Source organism: Megalobrama amblycephala, linkage group LG8 (assembly GCF_018812025.1).
Source record: "Megalobrama amblycephala isolate DHTTF-2021 linkage group LG8, ASM1881202v1, whole genome shotgun sequence".
Taxonomy (NCBI): Eukaryota; Metazoa; Chordata; class Actinopteri; order Cypriniformes; family Xenocyprididae; genus Megalobrama; species Megalobrama amblycephala.
In genome coordinates, this window is record NC_063051.1 from 25,079,523 (window position 1) to 25,106,936 (window position 27,414).

Here is a 27,414-nt window from a genome sequence, read left to right on the forward strand (position 1 = left end):
TTTTTTTTTTTAATTTATTGTACATAAAAATACAAAGATAAAGTCCACAATAGGTTGTATGCTAGTTTGGGAAGGGGGCAAATCCCTGATTTCGTAGTTACTTACTCATTACTTACTTTCTTGTTTACATTAATATTCAAATTCCAATCGGAAGTGAGCGTCCATATGAACACTCAAATTTCTTATTATTGCTGTTTATATAATTGTTGAAAATATGATGTTTTTAAAATATGCATTAAAGGTGCTAAAGAGGATGTTTTGTTTTATACATTTTTGCAATATTACTTGAAACTGTCTTTACTAACTGATAAAAGATCATCACGTAAACGATTGGCCCTCTGGCTTGTCAATCACTGCCATTACGTTCCTTGTGAGAGAAGAGCGCGGCTGCGCGCTCCAGTAACTTTCCACACTCTACAGGCACCGCATCGCATGCAATGTTTTTGTCAGGAGACAGGAGTAACAACTACAGATTATGAGTTACCTGCGGTGAGTCCGACATAATGAATCCACTAACACGACACAGCGAATTCCGGTGGTAAACACTCGAGTTCCAATACTCGTGCACAAGTTTTGGGAGGCGTTCCCTTGAAATGAGCTGTGAAGGAGGGGGGTTGTTCTTACACATGTGCTCATTTCAAAAACTCACTAGCAGTCTTTGGTTTCTCAGTCGACGAAAAGATCCTCTTTAGCACCTTTAAATGAGTGTGAGTGCATATATTCCCTCTCTGTTCTCAACTTTAAATCTAGCTGTCTCTCCTTTGAACCATGCATTTAGTCACATTTACCTAATGTATAAACGTATAAACTATTAAACGCATTTCTTACAGTTTATTTAAACTTCATATGAAATGTATATGACATAAATGTATGTAATAAACATAACATTAACTCAAACTCTTCCGCCATCTAGCTGTAAAATGAATCATGAGGATTCGCTACCCTGGGTCACATGACTATAAATGATAAAATTACTTTTTTGATGTGACCATCGCATGGACCCTTCAGTAACAGACTTGGGGTAGGGCCCTTTGTGAAGGGATTCCGGTGTTCACTTTCATTTGGAAGGCCCCTACAAATGCCGTCCCCTTCCCGAAGTGCCCTTCACAAGAGTGCAAAAACTCAGTTTGGAATTGCAAAAGCAAGTAACCAAGGGACATATTCTCAGTGCCCACCATCTTGCTAAAAAAAATTTTTTTTTTTTTACATCTATGTTCAGAGGTTGTGCCTCTGGACCCTCGTTGTGAGCTGCTCCTGGATCAGGGCCGTTGTCGGGACTATAACATCCGATGGTACTATGACCGGCAGGCCAACGCCTGTGCACAGTTCTGGTACGGAGGCTGTGACGGGAACCGGAACCGCTTTGACACAGAAGAAGAGTGCAAGAGGACATGTGTGGTCGTGAGAGCAGGTAAAATACACACCTGATAAGTAAATGTTACAGCAAATGAAAATGGGCACCAGTTCCTGCCATATAGTTACACTCTTTTCTTTGTGTTTAGGAGGCTGATATACATTGTGGATAAATTTTCCTTTATCTGCAATTCCTCACTTATCACTGCAACGGACCTGCACTGAAATACATAAAGCATATGAAAAATTTTGTAGGAAAGGACATTTGAGGGACATTGTAATGCAACAGTAGATAACTAAGAAAGAACAGTACTTTCATATCACAACCAGCAGAACTGTGAATAAGCAGTATTGTAATATTGTACACTGTCTGTCATATTTACACAACATTCATTGAATTGGCATTTATGTAATAAAGGAAATGTGTTCTTGATTTTGAGAACCAATGTTGTTAGTATCAGTGAAAGCCTTTTTTTTTTTTTTTTTTTTTTTTTTTTTTTTTATTAATCTTTTATGTACTTTTTGTAATAAAATATTTTGTACATGGATAAATGGCTTGGCTTGGCAAATTCAAATGTTCTGTAATTCCATGTTCACTAAATTATGGAGTATTTTCTGTTCTGCTCAAAGAGGATTTGTGCTGCTTTTTATGGTCAATGACATGACATGCATATTTTTGTGTCCAAGTGCATTATTTCCTTTTAAAAATATTTGATAAATTCATGACATAAATCACTTTATTCTATAAAACCTATTTAGTTTCAATTTATTTAGTAGTTTAAATAATACATATTATTATTTTATGTTTTGTTATCTTAAACCCTCAAAATGTCAGGTGGTGCAACTGTCTGAACAAATGAATAGACTAAGAAAACTATTTAAATTTTAAACTAAATATGGCATCATTTTAGGTTTGAAACCTTTCATATAAACAAATTTTAAAAATATCAGTTTTAAAGTTGTTGAGATAATTGCTAGCCAAATGTTTTTCAATTTGTATATTCTCAAATGTCAGGGTGGCGCAACTGCAAACATGACTCTTTTATTATGAATCGACAAGGTAATAACAGTAAACATGATGATGCATCATCCAGAGGAACCCAAGTGATCCTTGTGGCAGAGTGAAAAGGTTTGTAGATATCTCCCAAATACTGCTAAATTCAAGTATGGGTAGGTTGGTATCCTTTCCATGTCAGATAGTGTATATACATACAACTATTTGGTTGTACCACCTGACATAAAAACCGTCAAATTAATTTAAACAATTAAAAACTTGAAATGTTATTTAACAACTGAAAGATGGTTCAAAACACCTTTTTTGAAGCTTTATAGATTGACTATAATAGATTTCTAATGAGGTAACGTGGTTCTCTTGAGGTTACACACTGCCATCTTCTGGAAAGAAATTAAGGTACCATATTGTGGTATTGTGATGTCCAAGGATGACTATAATACTTGAGGCAGTTATCCCCTAGCATTCCAATTCATCTCAATGGCAGTTGCATGGGATGCAGTCCTGGAAGTAGATGACCTGCCATTTTTGTTCATGTGACCAATTACTTTGGAGCAAAGGGTTGGGTCCAGTTAGCTCCTTGCTACTGGTGCCTATACTACACCATTATGTTGGCAAAAACCTCTTTCTCCATTTTTCTCAAATTTGTATTATCTTTTCACAAAAATGTATATACGTGAAGTCCCTGGGTTTAGTTAAATATAGTAGGGCCCCAAGACAATCAACCCCAAAATAAAAGTGGTATGATCTTCAGCTAATGTCTATCTGTCTTAAAATATGAAATTAAGCTGGTATATTAGTAATTTCTCTCTTTCTCATTTGTGCTTGTTATTAATATCTCCTCATGCTTTCTCTTTTAGTCTCACACATCTGTCCCTTATGCTTTGACTTAAATTACATGACTCCTTCCCCCAACACCTTTCTGCCTGTTTTAATTTTAGTAATAGTGTCTCTAGTCTGACTGCTGCTCTCCCCTGAGCCCTGAGATAATTCTAGAACCATTTACTAGGGCTGAAAAAACATGTTCCATATTTGTGATTTCCAAGTTAACACACCCTTTTGAATGGCACCCATGTTCCAATGAAGTTCAATGATAAGTTTGAGATGTCTTTTTTATTAACCCAAATTACTGTTTAACTAGGAAGTATTTATCATTAATCTTTTGTTTGTGTTTAGCCGTGTTTTCCACACTGAAAAAGTGCAAAATTTGTACCTTTAGTACTATAGTATAACAGCTTGTCACTGGGGCAATACTTTAACAACTTTGTAGCTTATCTACCCCTAAAAGGTGCATATAGTACCTTAGAGCAGTGTTTCTCAACCAGGGGTCCATGGACCCTTAGTGGTCCTTGACATAATGCCAGGGTGTCCTTATAAAATATCTGAATATGAATATTTGTATATTTTGTCATTTGACATGTTCCCATAAAAGAAGATAATATATGTATAAAATAACTGACGAAATGACTAAATATAGAACAAGTCAACTAATGTAGTAGTAAAATATACTTAATTACATTTGATCGTCACAAAGGCATTAATGATACCAATGAACCAATTTTATTCTGGGGTCCTAGAGGATGGTTCCAAATATGACAGCGGCCCATTACTCAAAAAAGGTTGAGATTCACTGCCTTAGAGCAGCGTTTCTCAACCAAGGGTCCGTGGACCCTTAGTGGTCCTTGATGTAATGCCAGGGGGTCCTTATAAAATATCTGAATATGAATATTTGTATGTTTTGACATTTGACATGTTCCCATAAAAGAAGATGATATATGTATAATATAACTGACGATATGACTGAATATTGGACAAGTCAACTAACGTAGTTGTAAATTATACTTGATTGCATTTGGTCATCACAAAGACACTAATGATACCAATGAGCCAACATTATTCTGGGGTCCTTGAGGACGGTTCTAAATATGACAGGGGTCCATTACTCAAAAAAGGTTGAGATTCACTGCCTTAGAGTACCCTACTATGAACCTTTTAGGGGTAACTAAGGTATAAAGATGTCCATTTGAGCTGTTGTACTTCTAAAGGTACAAGTTTTGCACTTTTTTTAACTAAGTGTAACTAACTACCTTAAGCATTTTGTCTCCTCCCAGGATCTGACGCCTGTATAATAAAGTTTGGGTGACTCAAGGCACAGAGTGGTTGAGGCAGCTGAAAATGGCTCATCACCTGTTGTAGTCGCAGTTGTCTCTAAACACTGCAAGTGAACCCTTCATTTATGTGGGCAATTGAACTCAAAGACTCTTGCACACAAACGTGTAGACAAAGTATAGAAGAATAGAATTGGATTGGTGAAACTTGTAGACTCATAGTTCTCCTCAGATCTTTATGTGGCCCGTCCCGCTGACAGCTGGCGTCTTGGCTGGCCGTCACATTGGGATCCCCTTCTTCACAACTAGGATTGAGGGATGACGGAGGCAGTGGGGGTGGACAAGAGCGGCAGGGTTATATTTAGAATGGCAGGATTAAATAACAGCCCCTTCACCCTGGGAATCTTTTCAGCACTCTGTCCTTTCCCAGCCCGGACGGTGTGGCGAGCACAACTGCAGCCACCTTCTCCACTTCTTTCTTCTCTTGTCCTACAATTCCCATTTCAAAACAGAACAACATGGATCCCAAAGCCATAAAAGAGGAGCTGCGGCTGTTCCAGAGCACCTTGCTGCAGGATGGACTGAAGGAACTTCTGAATGAGAACAAGTTTGTGGACTGCACTTTAAAAATCGGTGACCGCAGCTTTCCCTGCCATCGCCTGATCATGGCCGCCTGCAGCCCCTACTTCAGAGAGCTCTTCTTCTCCGAGGACGGCAAGGAGAAGGAAAGCGGCAAGGAAGTGGTTCTGGACGATGTCGATCCTAACATCATGGACATGGTCATCCAGTATCTGTATTCGGCTGAGATTGACTTGACGGACGACAACGTTCAGGAGATCTTTGCAGTGGCGAACCGTTTCCAGATTCCTTCAGTGTTTACAGTATGTGTGAATTATCTTCAGAAGAAGCTTTCGCTGTCTAATTGTCTAGCCGTCTTCCGGCTCGGCCTGGTCCTCAGTGTTCCCAGGCTCGCCATAGCTGCACGTGATTTCATCGCTGACCGCTTCGAAACCGTGGCTGCCGAGGAGGAGTTCCTTCAGCTGGCACCTCATGAGCTCTTGGCCCTGATTGGTGGAGACACGCTTAATGTGGAGAAAGAAGAAGTTGTGTTCGAGGCGGTGATGAAGTGGGTCCGCAGCGACAAGGCCAAGCGCGCCAAGAGTTTGGGGGAAGCGTTCGACTGCATCCGCTTCCGCCTGCTTCCAGAGAAGTACTTCCGGGAGAAGGTTGAGAACGATGACGTCATCAAGGCCGATCCAGAACTCTTGAAGAAGCTGCAAGTCATCAAAGATGCCTTTGGAGGAAAACTCCCTGAGAAGAAACCCAAAGAGAAGAAAGAAGGAGAGGTGAACGGCACAGAGGAGGAAGAGGAGCTGCTGCCAGGTTACTTGAATGATACTCGTAGACTGGGGATGTATGGACGAGATCTAATCCTCATGATCAATGACACGGCTGCTGTGGCGTACGACGTGGCCGAGAATGAGTGTTTTCTGGCTGCCATGGCAGAGCAAGTGCCGAAGAACCATGTGAGTCTCTGCACCAAGAAGAACCAACTCTTTGTCATCGGGGGCCTGTTTGTTGATGAAGAAAGCAAAGAGTCTCCACTGCAGTGCTACTTCTACCAGGTACAAATCAACTTTGAAAACTTGGTGCTGGTGTGATGGTAACCACAGGTTTTTTTAAACTAGCTTTACCAGTAGGGACCTCCATAGTCTTTATGCATGTCCACCGGCATTTATCTGGTCTGGACCAGCATGGAAGTATTCTTTTTATGGGTTTTTAACTAAATTAACTTTAATCTGCAAACTTGAATCAAATTCCAAGATACTTTTCTGCCTATTTTTTTCTTCAGTTCTTCTTTAGAGTTACCTGCAAAACGGCTTTTGTAAACAACTTGCGATAACACTTTACAATAAGGTTCAGTTTGTTAACACTGGATATCATTAATTAACAATGATCACTACTTTTACCGCATATAGGATACATTGTATCCTGCATATACTAATACATTTTTATCATTTCAAGTTTTATAAATTAACATGAATGTATTCTAAACAAATATGAATTACCTATGTATAGACCTATCAAGTCAGGTCAAATTTCTTTGTGGAACGCTTTTTTAATAATACACATTGTTTCACAGCAGCTTTACATAAAATCATGATGTTAATGTTTATAATATCTTGATATCTTCATGCCTTATAGTAGCATTTAACAGATTAGAGCTGGTAAATAATAGTTTACATTTTGCGACAATTCAAGCAATCAAGAATTTGAGATTTGCTACTGTATAGTATATATCACCCTAAGAGCTGGGCGATAATATACAAGTATGAAATATCTGAAATAAGATGCATATGTAAACAATTTAGTCTATATTATTAAAAAAAAATATATGAACCTAGATTTATAAATGCTGCAAAAAAAAGTTGGTATTGTTAGTTCATGATATTTAAACTAATTTTAATGAGTTGAACCAAAGTGTTATGGAAATTATTTGTCATTTTAAAACTATTTTGTCCTATCCAGCTGGACAGTATTGCTGGCGATTGGAGGGCAATGCCACCTATGCCCAGCCCTCGATGCCTGTTCAGTCTGGGTGAATCTGAACACCTGCTGTTCGCCATCGCTGGCAAAGACCTGCAGACCAACGAGTCCCTCGACTCTGTCATGTGTTATGACTCTGAGTATGAATTCAACTAATATGTACATAATTTTGTCTGTTCAACTGCTGATTCTGCTCTTCACACATGAGTGGGCTACTGGCTCAGATGTATGTTTTCAATAATATTTCATTTCATTGCAGAAAGATGAAATGGAGCGAGACCAAGAAACTTCCTCTGCATATTCACGGCCATGCAGTTGTCTCACATAACAATTTGGTGTACTGCATTGGAGGAAAGACAGATGACAAGTAAGAGTGTGTGTGTAAATGAGATCAGTGGTGCTCAAGAACATATGGTGTAGTTTGCAGCTGTCTGTGCTCCATCAAAGTTCCTCAACAATCCTTTGTACAATGTGACACTTAAGTCCAATTCGTGCTGAACCAACAGGAGGCAACAGACAATTCGTAGAGAGTACCCCTGTTGCTGTCTGTCAGCTCCCGATTGAACATGCTGAATCTGCGTTTGTCTGTTTTGGAATGTCTGAGAAGTGACGTACTGTAATCTGGTGACTGTCGGCATTGGTCTGTGTCTGTCAGTGCAATGTGAATTGGCCTTTAAAGGCCCTTTTATCATGAGGAATTGATTTTGAATTCATCTTCATGAAACTTAAAACTTCCTCTTCAGTCCAAAAAAAGCATTTATTGACATTGAGCAGCCTAGACACTATTATTACTAAACACCAGAGGAACTAGAGTGAGTAAAAAGTAAAGAACATTTGCCAAACTTTGTAATGTTTCTGTCTGTGTGTAGCACCTACAGCTCTGCAGAACCTTCTGAATCATTATAATGTTAGAAACGAGTGGCTAAAGTTTAATATAAGTAAATATTAAATAATAATACAAATTATACAAATATTTCTGTTACATTGAATAAGTACATAATAAAAAAAAAAACTGCCCCTTTAAAGTCAGAAAGTCAGTTTGAGGCGAAGCGCAAGTTACTACATTTTGAAGAAAGATTACAAAACACATTTTTCTTTAAAATAACGTACACCAATTAATTTTTTCACAATCACACCAAGAATGGTAATTAAATACAAAGTTCTGTCATGAAACTCTAGATGGCGCAGGCTGATAGGTCCTAATACTTAGTCCTACGGTCTGCTCTGCTCACTGTCCTGGGGCAAATTTTCATCTTTGTCATGTTACTTTTTCTTCATAAATGTGATTTACTGTAGACTGGGGCCATTGCAGATAGATTACATTTACTTTTACCATTACATTTGTTTTTGGCAGACACTTTATGGTATTTATGTAATACCTAAGGAGTTATCAGATGATTCTAGTCAAATAGGAGTCACTGGCTGTCCTTTAGTGTCAGAACACATTACATTGTATGCAGTCATTTTTTTCACTTTGTTATTCCAAGTTTTAGATATTTTGGTATTTAAAATAAGCAAAAATACAATGTTGCCTAGCTGAAATAAAATAGGTTAAAGTTTTGTTTTTCTATTTCAGTTAATGTTTATTAGTAATTTTAGTTTTGGTTGGCTAACTATAATAACCCTAGTATGCTTTTGTTATTTTTTCTGTGGGCCACAACAAGATTTTTTGAAGAATCTTCACACAACTCTTTTTCAAATTCAATAAAAGTCCATATTTACAGCTGTCAAGCTCCAAATAAAGACAAAAAACACCATAAACCCAAATAAAATGTCAGAAGTCATGTTTGACGTCAATGATATTTGCTCTCAAGACACGCAAAAAACAAAGATGTTTGAAAAAGGTCTTTTTGTCCAATCTGAAATTGTCAAAATAACATGCTTTTGAATTTACAGTGCTCAGCGTTAATGAGTACACCCCCTTTGAAAAGTAAAATTTTAAACAATATCTCAATGAACACAAAAACAATTTCCAAAATGTTGACAAGACTAAGTTTTATATAACATCTGTTTAAAGGGATAGTTCACCCAAAAATGAAAATTTGATGTTTATCTGCTTACCCCCAGCGCATCCAATAACTATCCCTTTAACTCAATCTGCCAGCAAACACATCATTCTCTATAGGGCACAGCTGATTGGTTCCTGCTGTATCAGTAGCCAATAAGCTCGCTGCTTAGCATTTGCTAGCAGTGCAGTGCGCTTTCAGAAACCCTCCACCTTCCCCAGCTCCACCTGTATCTGCTACAGGTAATTAATGTATGTTATATTGTACAGCAGCAGCATGTCTTACTTGCTCACAGCAGCATGTTAGGTATGTATTGGCAGTAGTAAGTCCCGTACTTGCTCTGCAGGAGCAGCAGCGTAGCAGATATTCCACCAAGACCAAACATATCAACATTGTCATATCGATTACCTTGCCAAACACTCTGAGAGTTGTCATGACAGAAATAAGGTCAATTTTGATTTCATGTTTCGAAGGAGCTGACATGCACGAATCAGTGCACTGTAAATCCCTTTTGATGAAAGTAAATAAATCTCTCTTGTCTCTCTCACAGCAAAGCTATCAATAAAATGTTCGTGTACAACCACAAGCAGTCTGAATGGCGAGAACTGGCTGCTATGAAGATACCCAGAGCAATGTTTGGTGCCGTAGTTCATAAGGGAAAAATCATTGTAACTGGGGGAGTGAATGAAGAAGGACTCACAGCTTTATCTGAAGTCTACGATTTTGGAACAAACAAGTATGATTACTCATCCTCACCAGTGTTATTTTAGCATTAATTATATACTTTTATAGTATTTATTTTCAGTTTTCATTTTAATTTTAGTTTTAGTCATTTTGTTATGTGCTTTTATTTTTTTTAAGTTTCTATTTTAGTCATTTTAGTACTTAAAATTAATTTCAGTTTTTCATCTACTATTTATATATTACTGTATTTCAGCATTATTTCAATTAACAAATAGTTTTAGTTTTAGTTAACTATAAACAGAGTCCCTTTAAGACAAGTCATTTCACTCGGCGGCCATCTTTGAAACGCCTCTCGGGCATCCTGGGCATCATGCAATCTCTTTGAATGGGGAAACATCAAATTCTCCAAAACTGTTCGCCAACCTTACGATTAAATTTCATATTTGAAATCACCAATGAACTCTAACAACAACCGGCTCATAAATTTAGTTTCTAAACGCTCGAATCATGACTAAAAAAACTATTTTTCAGGCTGGATCAAGCTAATGCGCATGCACAGACCTAAATGCGCGTCTCTTCGGAGGCGCGCGTCTGACTGTTTCTATAGAAACCGGTGATTCTAACGGCCGCTGAAGTGACGCGATGACTTTACCAGTCGGCGATTGGCTCTTATTTAGAAGGCGGGACTTATTCCGCCATATTGCTACACTTTCTCCCATTCAAAACAATACGAGTGACATGTCTTGTGTTATTCTATAGTCTTTGCTATAAAGCACTGTTCCTCACTGTGAGTAGTGCACCTGAACAAACTAAATCAATACTATTTTTTTTTTTACGGGTTTTCTTGTTATACGAAACGATAATATTATGTCTGTCCAGAGATTTAGCATTCTACATGTTGTCTTCCAGTGCTTAGCCATCTTTTATCATCTCTTCACTGCTTCTGCATGTAAAAAATGAAATCTATACAATGTGTTATATTAATTAATATCATTTGCTCTCAGGTGGGACACATTCACAGAGTTCCCCCAAGAACGCAGCTCTGTGAATCTTGTGAGCACCGGAGGAAACCTCTTCGCAATTGGTGGTTTTGCTATTGTAGAGCTGGAAGACAAAAATGTCGGACCCTCCGAGCTCACTGACATATGGCAGTAAGTAATCCTGTTTTTGTGTCATCCAACCAACCAATCAATAACTAAACAAATTAATTAGTCAAGTTCCAAGAACCCTGGAATAATGCCAGGGAATAAACCCAATAATGATTGTCCTTCTTAAAGGTGAATTATGTACGATTTTTTACATTAAAATAGAATCTCCTAACCCAGTTCATTGTTCATTGATGACTATTAGTATGCCATACGCAGTGTTGGGAGTAACGCATTACAAGTAACGTGAGTTACATAATCAGATTACTTTTTTAACTTTTCAAGTTACTTTTTCAAATCAGTAATGCAAGTTACTTAGTTTTCCCATTTATTGACTGACAGCTCTCCTGTCCCATGTTGAGAGAAATCGGGAGTAAAGGTGCATTGCTGTATGAACATGATGGATATTGTAGTTCTAGACTAAATGTGAGCATGCATTTATCGAACCTTTTTTTTAAATAAACAAGCAGACCCAGCCCAGGTGAGAAAAAGTAACGTAAAAGTAATGTAACATATTACTTTCCATAAGAAGTAACTAACACAATTAGTTACTTTTTTAGGGAGTAACGCAATATTGTATCCCATTACTTTTAAAAGTAACTTTCTTCAACACTGCCTGAATGTGTAAACATTGAGCCTCCCAGCTTCTGAAGCAGGCAGAGCCAGAAAGTGTTTAGCCGATGTGGGTCCATGACAATATGTTACATGGAGGAAAAAAAAATACAGCTTCAGAAGTGGAAGCCAAATTTTGCTGCATGTAAGATTAAACAGGTCATAAACACGTCAAAGCGAACGGGGCATTGCGATGCAACACACTACAAAGTATGTTTCATGTTTCAAGACAGTCACGTTCACTCTAGACAGAGTTAGTATACTCTACTCAATTGCATACACATGACACATAGCAACACAGCTAAAAGTATTCCTAATATGTTGGAGCTTTTATTAGAAGTAGCCTAGTTTTACCTGTTGAGGCATGTATTCACAAGCACACGTAAGTGCCGTGTTTGTGATGTTTGAGTTGGGGAGGTGCAAAAAAAAGGGCAAAATGATTATAGGCCTTACTTCATACAACATTGATACATGACAATGCATTGACCTGCTTTCTTTCACAGGTATGAGGAAGACAAAAAGACATGGAGCGGCATGCTGAGAGAGATGCGCTATGCTTCTGGCTCCTCTTGTGTTGGCATGCGTCTGAATGCTGCCAGGATGCCCAAACTCTAAATGAAAACCCTTTTTTGAAGTGTGACTCCCAATGGGCATGTGACCTCAGCTCACAGCTGGTTGTGGTCAAGCATAGTCTAAAATGAGAAGCCAATGGAACTAAAAGTGTAAAAAAGCTTTAGGTTCTTCTTTTTTTCTTTTACATTTTAGACTAATGTGAAATAAATGTGTATGTGTGTGTGAACAAGCCATTTCTCATTTAATGCCATGACAGCAAGAACAGGTGCACGCCTATTTCTGTGTTGTTAATATACTGTAATAAAAATAAACTCTAGTTCTCTTCTTCAATACTGGTAGGTTACTATATGTATATGCATTTTTTTTTTTTAAATAAACATTTTTAAACCATATCAACTAACTTGTGGTGTTTTTTGTAGTAGACAGTTGATTTCCTTGATAATTGTAAAAAAAAAAAAAAAAAAAAATATATATATATATATATATATATATATATATATATATATATATATATATATATATATATATATATATATTCTGGCTAGGACTGGCTGGTTGCATTGTTTTTACAGAAATACATTTGTATTCTTTATTGATTATTTACTTTTTAGCTATCATATATTACAATGCTGATGTGAAGGTGAACTAGATGCTATTTCTCAGTACTTTGTGTATGTGTGGGGGATTGTATGTGGCACACAGGGAACCTGCTTAAGCAGGACGTGGAGGCTGAAAGTCAAGTTTATCCTTCACAGCACCTACATGTATCGCATCTCAACCCCTGTTTGATGAGGATTCTGGAATGGGTGACCGGGATCGACGGCTGTGGTTTGGACTTCGGTAGAAGTGCAAAGATCTGGTTCTGTTTCTAATTTGATTCACCTCCTGTGTGAAAAAGAATCAGAAAATTGTTTTAAAGTGAACATACAGATGAACAACAGGAGAACAACAACATCACGAGAAACATCTGACTGTCTGCAGGTGGGAGAAATATGCATATCCATCAGACTCCAGCAAATATCCATCAGACTCCAGCAAACACGTATTGATACCAAAAGCCTGTTTGTTTCTGACTGGTGTGAACAGACTCATATTCATCACAGTAGCTTCTCCTGCAGCAGGGAATCATAACAGCATCAGTCAGCAGATCCTTACAGATCAGACACAGCAGCGCGTCAGGCACTGGTGAGGATCAAGGCTCTTTCTGGGCCGAGAAGGTTGCCGTCTGTTTCTTCCCAATAGCATAGGCCTCACTGAACAGGTCAAGCACAAACAGACACAATGATGGCGACTGAGATTTTAGCAAACACTAGAACATGCAATCCGATGGCTCAGTGAGGCCTCCATAGGGAGTAATGGATACTTCCTCTCTCAAGATCCATAAAGGTACTTAAAACATATTTAAATCAGTTCATGTGAGGACAGTGGTTCAATATTAATATTATAAAGCGACGAGAATATTTTTGGAGCGCCAAAAAAAAAATTAACGACTTATTTAGTGATGGGCAATTTTAAAACACTGCTTCAGGAAGCATTGGAGCATAAATGAATCAGTGTGTCGAATCTGCTGTTCGGAGCGCCAAAGTCACGTGATTTCAGCCGTTGGCAGTTTGAAACGCGATCTGAATCATGATTCGACACACTGATTCATTTATGCTCCGATGCTTCATGAAGCAGTGTTTTGAAATCGGCTATCACTAAATAAGTTGTTAAAAAAAAAATTTTGGCGCTCCAAAAATATTCTCGTCGCTTTATAATATTAATATTGAACCACTGTCCTCACATGAACCAATTTAAATATGTTTTTAGTACCTTTATGGATCTTGAGAGAGGAAATGTCATTGCTCCCTATGGAGGCCTCACAGAGCCATCGGATTTCAACTAAAACAACTTAATTTGTGTTCTGAAGATTAATGAAGGTCTTACGGGTGTGGAACGTCATGAGGGTAAGTAATAAATGACAGAATTTTCATTTTTGGGTGAACTAACCCTTTAACTCTTTCCCCACCAGCATTTTTTTTTTTAAAGTTGTGAGCCGGCACCAGTGTTTTTGTTCATTTTCACAAAAATGTCATGGCCCCAATATTTTGTATGAATATCTGAATATGCAGTATATCAAAAGAAAGAACAGACCCTCTGCTTTAAAACAACAACAACAAAAGTCATCTTATTCTAACTTCTTGCATTCTTTTTTATCAACGCTTGAATGTGGGTAGATTTCATAAAAAGCCAACATTTTGAGCAAAAAGCTATGAAAATCACATTTTTGTCAAAGGCTACATCTGGATCAAATTCAGTGTGATTATCAAAACATAGATGGAGTAGATCAAGTCCATCAACACCCCTAAACCTTGCACAGTCCTACCCACATTAGGCCATTTTGATTTATATGCTGTTTATTGTTGATGATCGCATTATTTTTCATATGTATCTGCTTACATATGAGATTGTTAGTTTCTGCTTCTTTTTTTGCCTGTGTTTTAATCTGGAGATACTGTATTTGTACTGTACTTGAGATACTGTACTCCGGCTGGTTTGAGTCTCAGTACTGGCAGGAAATGTAGTGAATGAACAGCGCTCTCAACTGAGGTGCCCTAGCAAGACTCCTAACCCCCAAACGCTCCCCGGGCGCCGCAACAAAAAAGTTAAACATGAAGATTAGTGCAACAGCTTTTCTATATAGGCATACTGTTTTTCAGGATCCACTTAATGGTTCAGGCAAATTACTGCAAAACAAAACACAAAAGAGTTCAAAATAATGACTAAAACACCAATGACAGACTGATGATTCTTTTATTCACGTGACTTGACAGATCTTTTGTTTGTGGATTTCAGCGGGATTCAGCTTTTCGTCTATTACTATCTGACACCATCACTGTCATAAGAACATAACGACTTCTGTACTAGTATTACAGCAGCAGATTAACCCCTTCAGACATAAATTATGTTCCACTGAGCAAAAAAAAAAAAAAAAAAATATCCACTTGATATTTGCTCTTCTTTTGTGTATAAATGAGTCTAAAAAAAGTTTTGTGCAAACTCATTTTTTATTAGATTTTTTTCATGTCCACAATGGACATCAGGGCTGAAGCAGATAAGATGATAAAATGAATTCTCAAAAACTTTTTTATATTTTTGTTGTTTGCTGTTTGTGTGTACTTGCTGGTTTTGATAAATATCATAGACTGTAAAAAGATAAATATATGATTGTGTGCATAGCATCAGGGCATCAGTGTGTGTGTGTTGCTGTTGCTGTGTATGCACTCATTTCACATTCGCTGTTTCTGTTAAAAAACTATCAGAAACAGCGAAAACTAATAAAACTAATGAGAAACTGAATGACAGTTTATGATCACACAACCTTGGTTTGTGCTTCTAGCCCACATCATATCCTCCTTTTTTTCAACGCGGAAGTGAGCTGTTTTCTATGAATGTTCGGAGACTTACGATTTCCTTAACTGGAAGAAGTTGTAAAATTATTTGCGCTACAAAGCAGTGAGTTCATTATTATGATAATAAATTAAAATAATATGATATGCAACACAACGGACTGATTTTAAACAGCTAAAAGAACTGAAAGTGGAAGCGGATGACACCTGAAGCATCGACACTCACGTTACAATGGCTGCGCCCGTTCTTACGTTAAAAATAAGGTCAATACTTTCACTAAATATTACTTTTTTTGCATGTTAGTATGTTAGTGGTGGGAATTTTGGAAAAAAAAGAAAAAAAGAAAAAAACATTCAGTGACAAATGAGTAAGTAAACAAAGTTCAACAACTTATATACTTCAACGAATTTTATATATATATATATATATATATATATATATATATATATATATATATATATATATATATATATAATTCAAGCGAAACCAAAAAACTTATATACTCTGGCGAAACTGCTAACCCCATGTGATTTTTGTCCGCATTAAGCTTCCATAGGGCTGATCAAATTTTTACCCAGAATGCTCCGCTAGTCGTCACGTGACGGCGCCATTTTTACAGACCTGCGCGCTGAGGAGGACACGAGAACGGCCAATGAACGTCAATGTTGTTTATATTGTCTTCATTTTAGTAGCATTAGTTTAACTTGGATCAAACATGTAAGTTATACACTGAGTTGAGTAGTACAAAGGGAAGAACGAAATGGAAATATTAAAAGACGCACTAATGTACACATGTAGCATGTTAGCATGCTAATCATTCAATCATTAAAAGGTTAAATGTTACGATTCTATTGCTAATGGAAGCAGATAGTGCTGATTATACACTATGCAAGTCTTCGTTAGTTAATTATGCAGTTTAAACAATGTGATACACTAGGTGTGCTGCTGGTGTTTTCACTTGTGTATTAGCATAACTGGCGTGAGGCTAGGAAAACATGCAACATGACAAAAAAATAAAGTTTTACTGTCGTTTTATTTAAAAAGTTATTTTGAATATCAAAAGCATCATAAACACAGGTAGAAGTGACCTCTTGGACAGGTTAACCGCCGTAATGTGTGTTATTCTGCTGATAGTGAAAGTGGTTAAATTGACGTTTACGGTCAGTAACTTCATTAATCCGCTAGAGTAGGCAAAAACTGTCGATATGTAGGAAGAGGACGTGCTACATTAAGCAATATTAAATACCAGTGTTTTCTATGGTGAAGCTTTCAAAATCTGTCAAAGACGTGGCTAAGTCATAATGCACAGATGTGTGAGAGTGTTGTTACACTGGTGAAACAAGTTGTTGATGTTGTATTGAGTCTGTAAGCACAAATCTTTTGCTGTACTAGAGTTTGTTGTGTTTTGTGCTTGCAGCGTGATGGGGGTGAAGGCGCAGCGTCCTCGCTGCTTCTTTGACATTGGCATCAGTAATGTGCCAGGTAAGACTCTATATGTGCTTTGTAAGACAGCTGCTCTTCAATGTCTGCAAATGTGGCATTTATTTCTCTGTTATCTTCTCCCCTGGTTTTCCTTTCTACAGCGGGGCGAGTCGTCATCGAGCTTTTCTCTGAGGCATGTCCCAAGACGTGTGAAAACTTCCGCTGCCTGTGCACAGGTAATAAACAAAACAAAACAAAAAACACTTGTTTTTCAGTTTTTTAATCTATGGATCACTCTCTCAGTGAGAGATGTTTTACATCAAGTCTTGCATTGTCCCGGGCTGCGTTTCCCAAAAGCTTTGTGAGCTCATGATACTTTTGGAAAACGCCACCCATGTCTGTATTTATGCATTGTGGGGGGGTTTCTTTTCCAGGTGAGAAAGGAATTGGCAAGACTACCCAGAAACCTTTGCACTACAAAGGAAGTCTGTTCCATAGGATAGTGAAGGACTTTATGATACAAGGAGGAGACTTCAGTGAAGGTACCACTCTCTTGCTTTTTTCCGTTGAATTATGTATATCCTGTCAGGGCTCGACAATAAGGACTGCCCGGGGCCAGTGTGAACGACGCTTGGGACAGTAGATGGAACTGTCACTTGCCCGATCGGGCCAGTGCTGTAGGGTGTGCGTTATATATCGTCTATGATATCGTAATTGTTGATTAAACGATCTGAAATTATCGAGCATGTCCCTGCGCTTTACAAAAACCAAACAAAAACACACCCATTGAGTGCACGCATACACTACGTGATGTAGGTTAGACTAGTGTGTGTGCATATTTAGATTGCACGCTTTCACTGCGTGATTTAGTCTACTAAAATGCCTTTAGAATGCCCCAGAATTCAAGATGAGGGACAAAAATGACCCTGTATATCTTTCATATTTATACAATTTAATATAGTTAAAGGTGCTAAAGAGGATGTTTTGTTTTATACATTTTTGCAATATTACTTGAAACTGTCTTTACTAACTGATAAAAGACTTTATTAGGTGCACTGAAAGTAATAATATTAATATACATCATCTGTGCACGAGGTAGGGCCTTAAAAACATCAGCCAATCGTTTACGCGATCATTGCGTAAACGATTGGCCCTCTGGTTTGTCAATCACTGCCATGACGTTCCTTGTGAGAGACGTGCACGGATTGGCCCTCTGGCTTGTCAATCACTGCCATGACGATCCATGTGAGAGACGCGCGGCTGCGCGCTCTAGTAACTTTCCACACTCTACATGCGCCGCATGCAATGTTTTTGTCAGGAGACAGGAGTAACAACTGCAGATTATGAGTCACCTGCGGTGAGTCCGACATAATGAATCCACGGCTTTAAGTCGCGCACACACTTAACGATTGTAAGGCCGATTATGAATGTAAATTGATACTTATGACTGATCGCGCTCAAATGCGTCCAGTCAGAGCCAGTTGCTTTCAGTCTGCGATTACAGTCGGTGTTCAAATTCCATGTGAAAGTATATGAATCTGCTTCAGGAGCAGGAAACAATCGCTGTATGTTGAGCATAGTCAGAATGTTTTAGCTAGTCGTTAAATGTGTGCCCGGCTTAATAACACAGCGAATGCCGGTGGTAAACACTCTCGTGCATGAGTTTTGGGAGGCGTTCCTCTAAATGAGCTGTGAAGGAGGGGGGTTGTTCTTACCCATGCATTCATTTCAAAAACTCAGTCGACAAAAATAACCTCTTTAGCACCTTTAACCAATATTAAACAAAGAGCTCCGATTTTGTCCAAATATCAGCATGATTACAGATGTGATACTGATTTTATACAGCATACAGTCTAATGAACATTTTAGAAACCAAATCGCCTGTTTTGCTCTTTCGCCAACGAAAATAGTTCCAAAGTCCACAGCATTGTTTTGCATCTCTGAGCAACACTTCCTGAATGAATCAGCCGCTTGAATGAATCAGTTGAATCTCAGTGACATTCGCTGCCACCTACTGGCAGGTTTAAGTTCACGTTTAAAGTGTCTTTTCATTTTTTTAAATAATTTCAAATAACAGTATTTAATGTTTTATATTTTCAGCATTTCAAAACATTATTTATGCATCTGTAACTGCTCTTGACTGATTAACTTTAAGTTTAAACTATTCTATAGTTATACATTAGATTACAATTTCTGTACCTGAAAATCTCCTGTTTAAACCTACATGAAAAACTTGAAAAGCACTGTTTATTTCATTTAAATGTTTGTTCTGTTGTATTTATTTTTGCTATTACTCATAATTTGATTATTTGTAACTATTTTATTACTTACTGTTTATTTGTCTAACAATATTTAAAATTTAAGTGAGTTAATCTAGTAGCTTTTGGTGTCATAACCCTATTTATTAAGGTTACATGTATCAAAAACAATAACTAGGCTTATTTTATAGGCCCATTTTCTTTTCTTTTACTTGATTATTTTTTTGTTGTGGGGCCAGTGAGAATTTTTACTTGCCCCGCCAAAATTTGAACCACTGGCCCAACCGGGCCAGTAGAAAAAAATCCTTTGCGTTGAGCCCTGCCTGTGTGTGGAGACATTTGACAAAAATGTTTGCCTTAACAGGGAATGGCAGAGGTGGAGAATCTATATATGGAGGATTCTTTGAAGGTGAGTCTCCTTTTTCCATAAGATTTTACTTATCAATAACAACGCTGGTTTCAATATTCTGCCACTTTTCTTTTTCTAGATGAAAGCTTCTCAATGAAACATACCAAGGAGTTCCTGCTGTCAATGGCAAACAGAGGGAAAGACACCAATGGCTCACAGTTCTTTATGTGAGTCCAACATACAGGCTTCTTCAGGCGTCCCTACTGTCCTCTTGGATAATGGATGATAATCTGCAACTGCCGTGTTCTTTTTTTGCAGCCTTGATGTACAACATTAACATTTACATTTAGTCATTTAGCAGACGCTTTTCTCCAAAGCGACTCAAATAAATGTATATGTCCTCAGTGCATTGGTCTGGTCTTGAACGAGTTATAAACTGCGGATGATAATGACCCAGATTGATTTATGATGTGCATTAATCACTGTTTTTGTGTTCGTTAGATTTGTATTTACATTCTGCCTCACTGTTTTGTGTCCCTGACCATAGAACTACAAAACCAACTCCTCACTTGGACGGGTAAGTGTGCAGCATAACGTGATCTATTAAGGAATATAGATTTGTGTTTGCCAAGGCAGTACCAACTAGTAATATTTGATAAACAAACTGCTAGGTAACATAAATTCAAGTATATTTTACATGTGCTGTATGTTCAGTGCTTAATGATTTTGTTGCTTTTTCCCTCACCAGCATTCATGTGGTGTTTGGTCAGGTGATCTCCGGCCAGGAGGTGATCCGGATGATCGAGAGTCAGAAGACAGATACCAACAGCCGACCCTATGCCGAGGTCAAAGTGCTCAACTGTGGGGAACTTGTTCCAAAATCTAAAGGTGATATTGCATATTTTCTCTCCTCATGTTTAAGATGGTTTATGCATATTTTGTTATTAACTTCTAGCTACACAAGATCAACATCATGCAAAAAAAAAAAAACGTTTTTGGCCTATGACATGATTTAGATCCAGCTGCTGTTTTTCCATCTCATTAATTTGTACTGTATTCTGCACACAAAAATAAACCACTGTTAGTTAATGAGGATTTGACAGATGAGCTTGCACCTTGATTGCTCATTTATTAACTAGCATCAATTGCGATTAGACTGTCCAGTGTTATGGACGTCAATATTTACTTTCACGGTCACTAACGGTTACTTGTGTTATTCAAGGGGCCTGACTTTAATTATTCATTCATATAGAAAGTTTTATATCCATTCCTGTAAACTTGTATGAACTAAAATTATGCTCGTCAGTCCAAAAATACTGAATCGGAATCGCAAACAGTTAATAGTGGACACCACACTTTAATTTAATCTTGGTTTAATTGAAGCATCGCAATTTTTTTTTCCAGTCAATTTATGAGAAAGTGTGTTTGAAAGTGTTGTTTCAACTCCTTTCATTCAGCAAAGAAAGAAAAGAAGAAGCATCAGTCATCCAGTGAGAGTGACGACGACTCTTCTTCAGGCAGCTCCACGGGTTCGGAGGAATCAGAGAAGATAAGAAGCGACGGAAGAAACACAAAAAGGAACACAAGAAAAAGAAGGAACAGAAACACAAGAAGAAAGAGAAGAAGGGGTACAAATCATGTTTATCCTTGTTGAAAGTGAAGTTAAAGTATTTTAAAGGTGCAATATGTAAGAATTTTCAGTAAAATATCCAAAAACCACTAGGCCAGTGTTATATATTTTGTTCATTTGAGTACTTAGAATATCCCAAATGTTTGCAAGTATTTGTAAATTGTTAGAAAATTGCAATTTTCACCAAGGCTCCGGAATGTGTGAGGAGTCACCTGTCAATGGCATCATACCCGCGTTAGTTTTTTTTTTTTTTTTTTTTGCGCGCGCGAGTACCATGCTTTACTATCCCTCAGAGATGAACACTATTTTGTGAAGCAGCTAACATAGCATAATCAGATGCAGCTTTATTTTTAGTAACAGTAATACAGCATTTTCTCCATCATACAATATGTTTTAAAATTAATTCCATGCCATTTATCAACACAAGCCATCCAGCATTTAATATATTATCAGTGTGCAACAATGTCTCACAGCAGCCGCCGAGTGAATGCACAGAGTAATGTTATAACATTTTCAACACACTCGGATGTATCTAATATGATAAACAGTGCTGTGTTACCTCATACTCCTGACCGGAAAAGCAGAAGCAGCGCCGGTGACTGGCATTATAAGTTCCGCTGCTCACAGTATGTGTTGTGCAATCGCTCCAATGGCCTCGTTCAGCTCCCACAACACTCAGTCCTGCTCTGTTTCATACTAAAGTAACGTTAATAATCGCATCCATGAGCTTGATTTCTTCTTCCCGAGTCCTATCCTGATTATTTTCCACCGTCTGTGAGATGAAGACCACATGTCACCAGATTCCGTGCTCAAACTTGTTTTCATCAAGCTACGCCTTTGTTTTGAACAGTCCTCTAGTGGACAGAAAATATTACATTTCGCACCTTTAATGTAGTCTGGGTTGTAATTTCATTTACCTTTGTCTAGTTTTGCTAGTTTTTTTAGGGATAGGAGCAATAAGTCACACAACCTGTCCATGTTGGCATTTGCCTTATTTGACTAGCTTCTATCAAGTGACAGGTAAATTTGACCCTGAATTCTGTTGAGTTAGTTTGTTTGGACTCACAACCTGTGACGTCAGCAACATGACAAGATGTGGGTTTTCCTTTCTCTTTTAAAACTTAAAATGCATGTTTATATAATATACAGTGGGTACGGAAAGTATTCAGACCCTCTTAAATTTTTCACTCTTTGTTATATTGCAGCCATTTGCTAAAATCATTTAAGTTCATTTTTTTCCTCATTAATGTACACACAGCACCTCATATTGACAGAAAAACACAGAATTGTTGACATTTTTGCAGATTTATTAAAAAAAAAAACTGAAAAAAATCACATGGTCCTAAGTATTCAGACCCTTTGCTCAGTATTTAGTAGAAGCACCCTTTTGATCTAATACAGCCATGAGTCTTTTTGGGAAAGATGCAACAAATTTTTCACACCTGGATTTGGGGATCCTCTGCCATTCCTCCTTGCAGATCCTCTCCAGTTCTGTCAGGTTGGATGGTAAACATTGGTGGACAGCCATTTTTAGGTCTCTCCAGAGATGCTCAATTGGGTTTAAGTCAGGGCTCTGGCTGGGCCATTCAAGAACAGTCACGGAGTTGTTGTGAAGCCACTCCTTCATTATTTTAGCTGTGTGCTTAGGGTCATTGTCTTGTTGGAAGGTAAACCTTCGGCCCAGTCTGAGGTCCTGAGCACTCTGGAGAAGGTTTTCGTACAGGATATCCCTGTACTTGGCCACATTAATCTTTCCCTCGATTGCAACCAGTCGTCCTGTCCCTGCAGCTGAAAAACACCCTCACAGCATGATGCTGCCACCACCATGCTTCACTGTTGGGACTGCATTGGACAGGTGATGAGCAGTGCCTGGTTTTCTCCACACATACCGCTTAGAATTAAGGCCAAAAAGTTCTATCTTGGTCTCATCAGACCAGAGAATCTTATTTCTCACCATCTTGGCAAACTCCATGCGGACTTTCATGTGTCTTGCACTGAGGAGAGGCTTCCGTCGGGCCACTCTGCCATAAAGCCCCGACTGGTGGAGGGCTGCAGTGATGGTTGACTTTCTACAACTTTCTCCCATCTCCCAACTGCATCTCAGGAGCTCAGCCACAGTGATCTTTGGGTTCTTCTTTACCTCTCTCACCAAGGCTCTTCTCCCCCGATAGCTCAGTTTGGCCGGGCGGCCAGCTCTAGGAAGAGTTCTGGTCGTCCCAAACGTCTTCCATTTAAGGATTATGGAGGCCACTGTGCTCTTAGGAACCTTAAGTGCAGCAGAAATTTTTTTGTAACCATGGCCAGATCTGTGCCTTGCCACAATTCTGTCTCTGAGCTCTTCAGGCAGTTCCTTTGACCTCATGATTCTCATTTGCTCTGACATGCACCGTGAGCTGTAAGGTCTTATATAGACAGGTGTGTGGCTTTCCTAATCAAGTCCAATCAGTATAATCAAACACAGCTGGACTCAAATGAAGGTGTAGAACCATCTCAAGGATGATCAGAAGAAATGGACAGCACCTGAGTTAAATATATGAGTGTCACAGCAAAGGGTCTGAATACTTAGGACCATGTGATATTTCAGTTTTTCTTTTTTAATAAATCTGCAAAAATGTCAACAATTCTGTGTTTTTCTGTCAATATGGGGTGCTGTGTGTACATTAATGAGGAAAAAAAAGGAACTTAAATGATTTTAGCAAATGACTGCAATATAACAAAGAGTGAAAAATTTAAGGGGGTCTGAATACTTTCCGTACCCACTGTGTGTGTGTGTGTGTGTATATATATATATATATATATATATATATATATATATATATATATATATATATATATATATATATATATATATATATATATATATATATGATTTCCACAATAATTATATGCCACTTTTCATTTTATTATATGCAGTGAGGGCTGTTTTCGCCTTCTGTTGACAACTTCATAATGCAATTTTTACATGTTTTCTGTAGGTCTGATGAGGAAGAGGCTGATCCCCAACCTTTGTCGACCATCCGCCCAGAGGAAGTCCCGCCCATTCCAGAAAACCGCTTCCTAATGAGGCGAAGCCCTCAGAAGTCCAAAGAGGAGGAGCAGGGGAAAGAACAGCAGAAGGAGGACTCTGCGAGAGAGAGACAGAGAGAAAGAGACAGGGACAGGGAGAGAGAGAGGGAAAGGGACAGGTAGATGTGGTATTTTTTTCACCCAGTCATGGTGTGGAAAATCATTAGTTTGTAAAGACATTGATGAAATCTTTATATTGTGTTATTTATTATTCTTTCATTATTATTTTCCTCTCCAGTTCATAACTTGTTTGTTATATTGTAGACCCATGGCGAATTCACGGCCAAATCGCACAAGACTCGTGATGACCAGGTCAGGGCGCAGAATTAAAGGAAGAGGACCGAGGGTGAGAATAAATGTGGTTTGCGTTGAAAGGCAGATTATGAGTTAGATGTAAAGACACAGCTGTTCAAACGTTTGGGGTTTGGGGTGCTAAAAGTCTCTTCTGCTCACCAAGACTGCATTTATTTGACCTAAAATGCAGTAAAAACCATAATATTGTAATATTATTACACTTTAAAATTAGGGTTTTGTATTTGAATGTATCTTAAAATGTAATTTATTCCTGTGATCAAAGCTGTATTTTCAGCATCATTACTCCAGTCTTCAGTGTCACATGATCCTTCAGAAATCATTCTAATATGCTGATTTGCTGCTCGAGAAACATTTATCAATGTTGAAAACAGTTGTGTGTATGTAGTTGTAATAGAATGTTCAAAAGAACAATTATTTAAAATCGAAAATTTTTTTGCAACATTATAAATGTCTTTACAGTCACTTTTGATTAATTTAATATGTCCTCGCTGAATAAAAGTATTAATTTCTTTTATAAAAGGAAAAATCTTAACTGACCCCAAACTTTCAAAGTAGTTTGTGTTGTCTTACATTTAAATGTTTTCTTTTTGATTGTAGTGAGGAAAGAAAAACGAAACTTAATTTTATTTTTTAGTTTTGACTATCTCTTCTGTCCATCTGTAGCGCTATCGGACACCATCTCGATCTCGCTCACGATCGTGGGATCGGTTTCGGCGTAGTGAGACTCCTCCACACTGGAGGCAGGAAATGCAAAGAACACAGAAAGCTAAAACCAACACAGCTGCCACCCAGGACCGATGGATCAAAGGGGACAAGTATGTCCAATTTTATAGTACATGCAAATATTGCGGTCAGGATTCATGTAATGAGGAATTTTAAACTTATTTAATCAGAAGTTGTTATTATTATTATTATAATTTATTAGTCTTGCTTGAAATTGTTTTATGTGTATTTAATTTTAGAGGAGACATGTCAGAGGAAAAGGCAGAAGCCACTGAGCCAGCCAGTGAAAACAAAGCTACAGGACAAGAAGAAGCAAAAAAGAACTCTGAACGAGAAAAGAAAGATACAAAGCGGGACAAATCACGCAGTCCATCCAGAGGAAGGGATAGGAAGAGGGACAAACATCGCTCCAAAAGCAGAGATCGGGACACTCGTAAAAAGACAGATGCTGATGCCGAAAAGAAGAAAGCTCGTAGCCGGAGCAAGAGCAAGAGCAAAGAAAAGAAGAGAGAGAAGGAAAAGCGTGATAAAGCAGACGACAAACGGGGACGCTCAAGCAGCAGGGACAGGAAAGAGAAAGACAAAGATGCCAAAGAGCGAGAGAAGGAAGGTGAACAAAAAGACAGAAGCAAAGAAAGGACCAAACAACATCTGGATGGAAATGAAAAGGAGAAATCGAAGGAGGTGGAAAAGAAGAAAAATGGAGAGCAGCGACGTGACCGATCAAGAAGCAGAGAAAAGGGTCGTGATGCATCGCGGAGGTCCCGGTCGAGGGGCCGCGGCCAGCGTGGCCAATCGCGTGACAGAGGCCGCGACAGGCGTCACAGCAGCAGCCGGGACAGAAGATCATCTCGCCGGTCGAGGAGCAGAGAACGAGACAGAGGTCGGGATCGGGGGAGAGATGCAGAAGACAGAAACAAGAGGAAGAGCACAGAAACCAGAGGACGAGACAGGAGCTCCAAAGAACGCTCTTCCCAGAAAGAGCGAAGCCGAGAGCGAGATGATCGACAGAGCGGTAGGAAGAGGAAAGAAAAGAGCGACAGTGGAAGCAGCGATTCTGAGAGTGATGGCGATAAACGGAAGAAAAGAAAAAGGAGCGAGAGCCCAAAATCAAAAGAGAGGGCAAAGGACAAATCTAAAAGTCCAAGAAAAGATGCAAAGAAAAAGGACGCCTCTTCCAGTGACAGTGATTGAGACTCTGCATGTACCAATCCAGTTTTTTAGTTTTCTTTTCCCCACACAAGCATCAACGGTCTGCTGTTCAACAAACAATACAAAGAGACTGACATTTTAGTCATCATGTAAACATCGTGGACATATCCTGGTACTCGATGCCTGGAATATTTTTAATGACTAATACAGACCGTAAAATCCTAATTTGTTTCAAATGAATCGGTTATTTGTCCCGCTTTTATCTGACGTTTGTTTTTTTCTTGCCCATATCTCGACGTGAACGTTTAGTGAGTTCCCTAGTGAAAATGGTTGCTTTAAATCTTTTTTTTTTCTGTCTGATCTGAGCTGTTTTTTTTTGTTTTTTTTTTTTTAAGGGGTTTGTTGGGGACATGTTTGCGTACCTTGGAGTTTTGTAAGGGCTTTATGTTTATAAAGAGATGACAATGTTAGGTTCTGCTGAATTTGACAAATAAAAATTGATACTGAACCTGTGAACCTCTTTCAGTGATCCTGTTGATTGAAATCTCTTCCTAGAATTAACCAAGTAAGCTTAATATATTAATATTTAATTTGTTAACAAAATGAAACAAGAATTTTGAACCTGTCTTTTATCATGTGTTCATGTATCTGTTGTATGATATGTATGCCAATTAGTGCAGTGCCTCATTTCCATATTTAAACAACATTTCAGAAAACTTGGAATACAAAACAATTGTCTGAATGTACTGTGATTAATCAACTGAGGAAGTAAGGTGATATCCAGTGTGGGTAAGTTACTCTAAAAAACTAATTAATTTCTAGCTACTAATTACATCTTCAACAGTGTAATTAGATTACTGTACTAATTATTCTCTCTAAGAAGTATTGCATTACTTGTTACTAATTACTTTCTAAATCCCATATCAACCTCGTCCAGTTGAACAATACAAGGATAGACACGAAACTGCACTTTTGATTCTTTCAAAGAAATATAAAATTATATAAATTATTCTTGAACTGACCAAAGTATTACATTAACATACATTTTATATAGACGTTAAATTTTGAT

At 38.1% G+C, this 27,414-nt stretch overlaps 3 protein-coding genes across 4 annotated transcripts in view; all 3 read left to right on the forward strand.

Moving 5' to 3' along the window:
* Nucleotides 1-3,118, forward strand: part of col28a2b (collagen, type XXVIII, alpha 2b) — a 36,404-nt gene extending 33,286 nt beyond the window's left edge. For both annotated transcript variants that reach the window (XM_048200206.1, XM_048200207.1), the window contains exons 36-37: nucleotides 1,220-1,411; nucleotides 1,503-3,118. In XM_048200206.1, the coding sequence (XP_048056163.1) occupies nucleotides 1,220-1,411; nucleotides 1,503-1,510 (200 nt within the window). In that variant the 3' untranslated portion in view covers nucleotides 1,511-3,118. The remainder of the gene's footprint in view (nucleotides 1-1,219; nucleotides 1,412-1,502) is intronic.
* A 1,763-nt stretch (nucleotides 3,119-4,881) lies between these two features.
* klhl41b (kelch-like family member 41b) lies at nucleotides 4,882-12,432 on the forward strand. The gene is made up of 6 exons (XM_048200222.1): nucleotides 4,882-6,098; nucleotides 7,003-7,160; nucleotides 7,280-7,387; nucleotides 9,577-9,762; nucleotides 10,715-10,861; nucleotides 11,971-12,432. The coding sequence occupies exons 1-6, from the start codon at nucleotides 4,992-4,994 to the stop codon at nucleotides 12,080-12,082; spliced, it is 1,818 nt and encodes a 605-aa protein (XP_048056179.1). The 5' UTR covers nucleotides 4,882-4,991; the 3' UTR covers nucleotides 12,083-12,432.
* A 3,113-nt stretch (nucleotides 12,433-15,545) lies between these two features.
* ppig (peptidylprolyl isomerase G (cyclophilin G)) lies at nucleotides 15,546-26,861 on the forward strand. Its single transcript, XM_048200215.1, is given in 14 exon segments — nucleotides 15,546-15,693; nucleotides 16,848-16,912; nucleotides 17,014-17,088; nucleotides 17,287-17,394; nucleotides 19,475-19,519; nucleotides 19,599-19,686; nucleotides 20,007-20,036; nucleotides 20,208-20,347; nucleotides 20,917-21,006; nucleotides 21,009-21,087; nucleotides 24,065-24,274; nucleotides 24,420-24,501; nucleotides 25,134-25,285; nucleotides 25,433-26,861. Coding segments are annotated over 14 exon segments (2,151 nt in total). The 5' UTR covers nucleotides 15,546-15,661; the 3' UTR covers nucleotides 26,388-26,861.
* The last annotated feature ends 553 nt before the right edge of the window (nucleotides 26,862-27,414 follow it).

Coding starts and splice junctions, on each gene's coding strand:
- klhl41b (XM_048200222.1), top strand. CDS start 4,992: ATGGATCCCAAAGCCATAAAAGAGGAGCTGCGGCTGTTCCAGAGCACC. Junction 7,161..7,279: donor GTCATGTGTTATGACTCTGA/GTATGAATTCAA, acceptor ATTTCATTGCAG/AAAGATGAAATGGAGCGAGA. Junction 9,763..10,714: donor TACGATTTTGGAACAAACAA/GTATGATTACTC, acceptor ATTTGCTCTCAG/GTGGGACACATTCACAGAGT.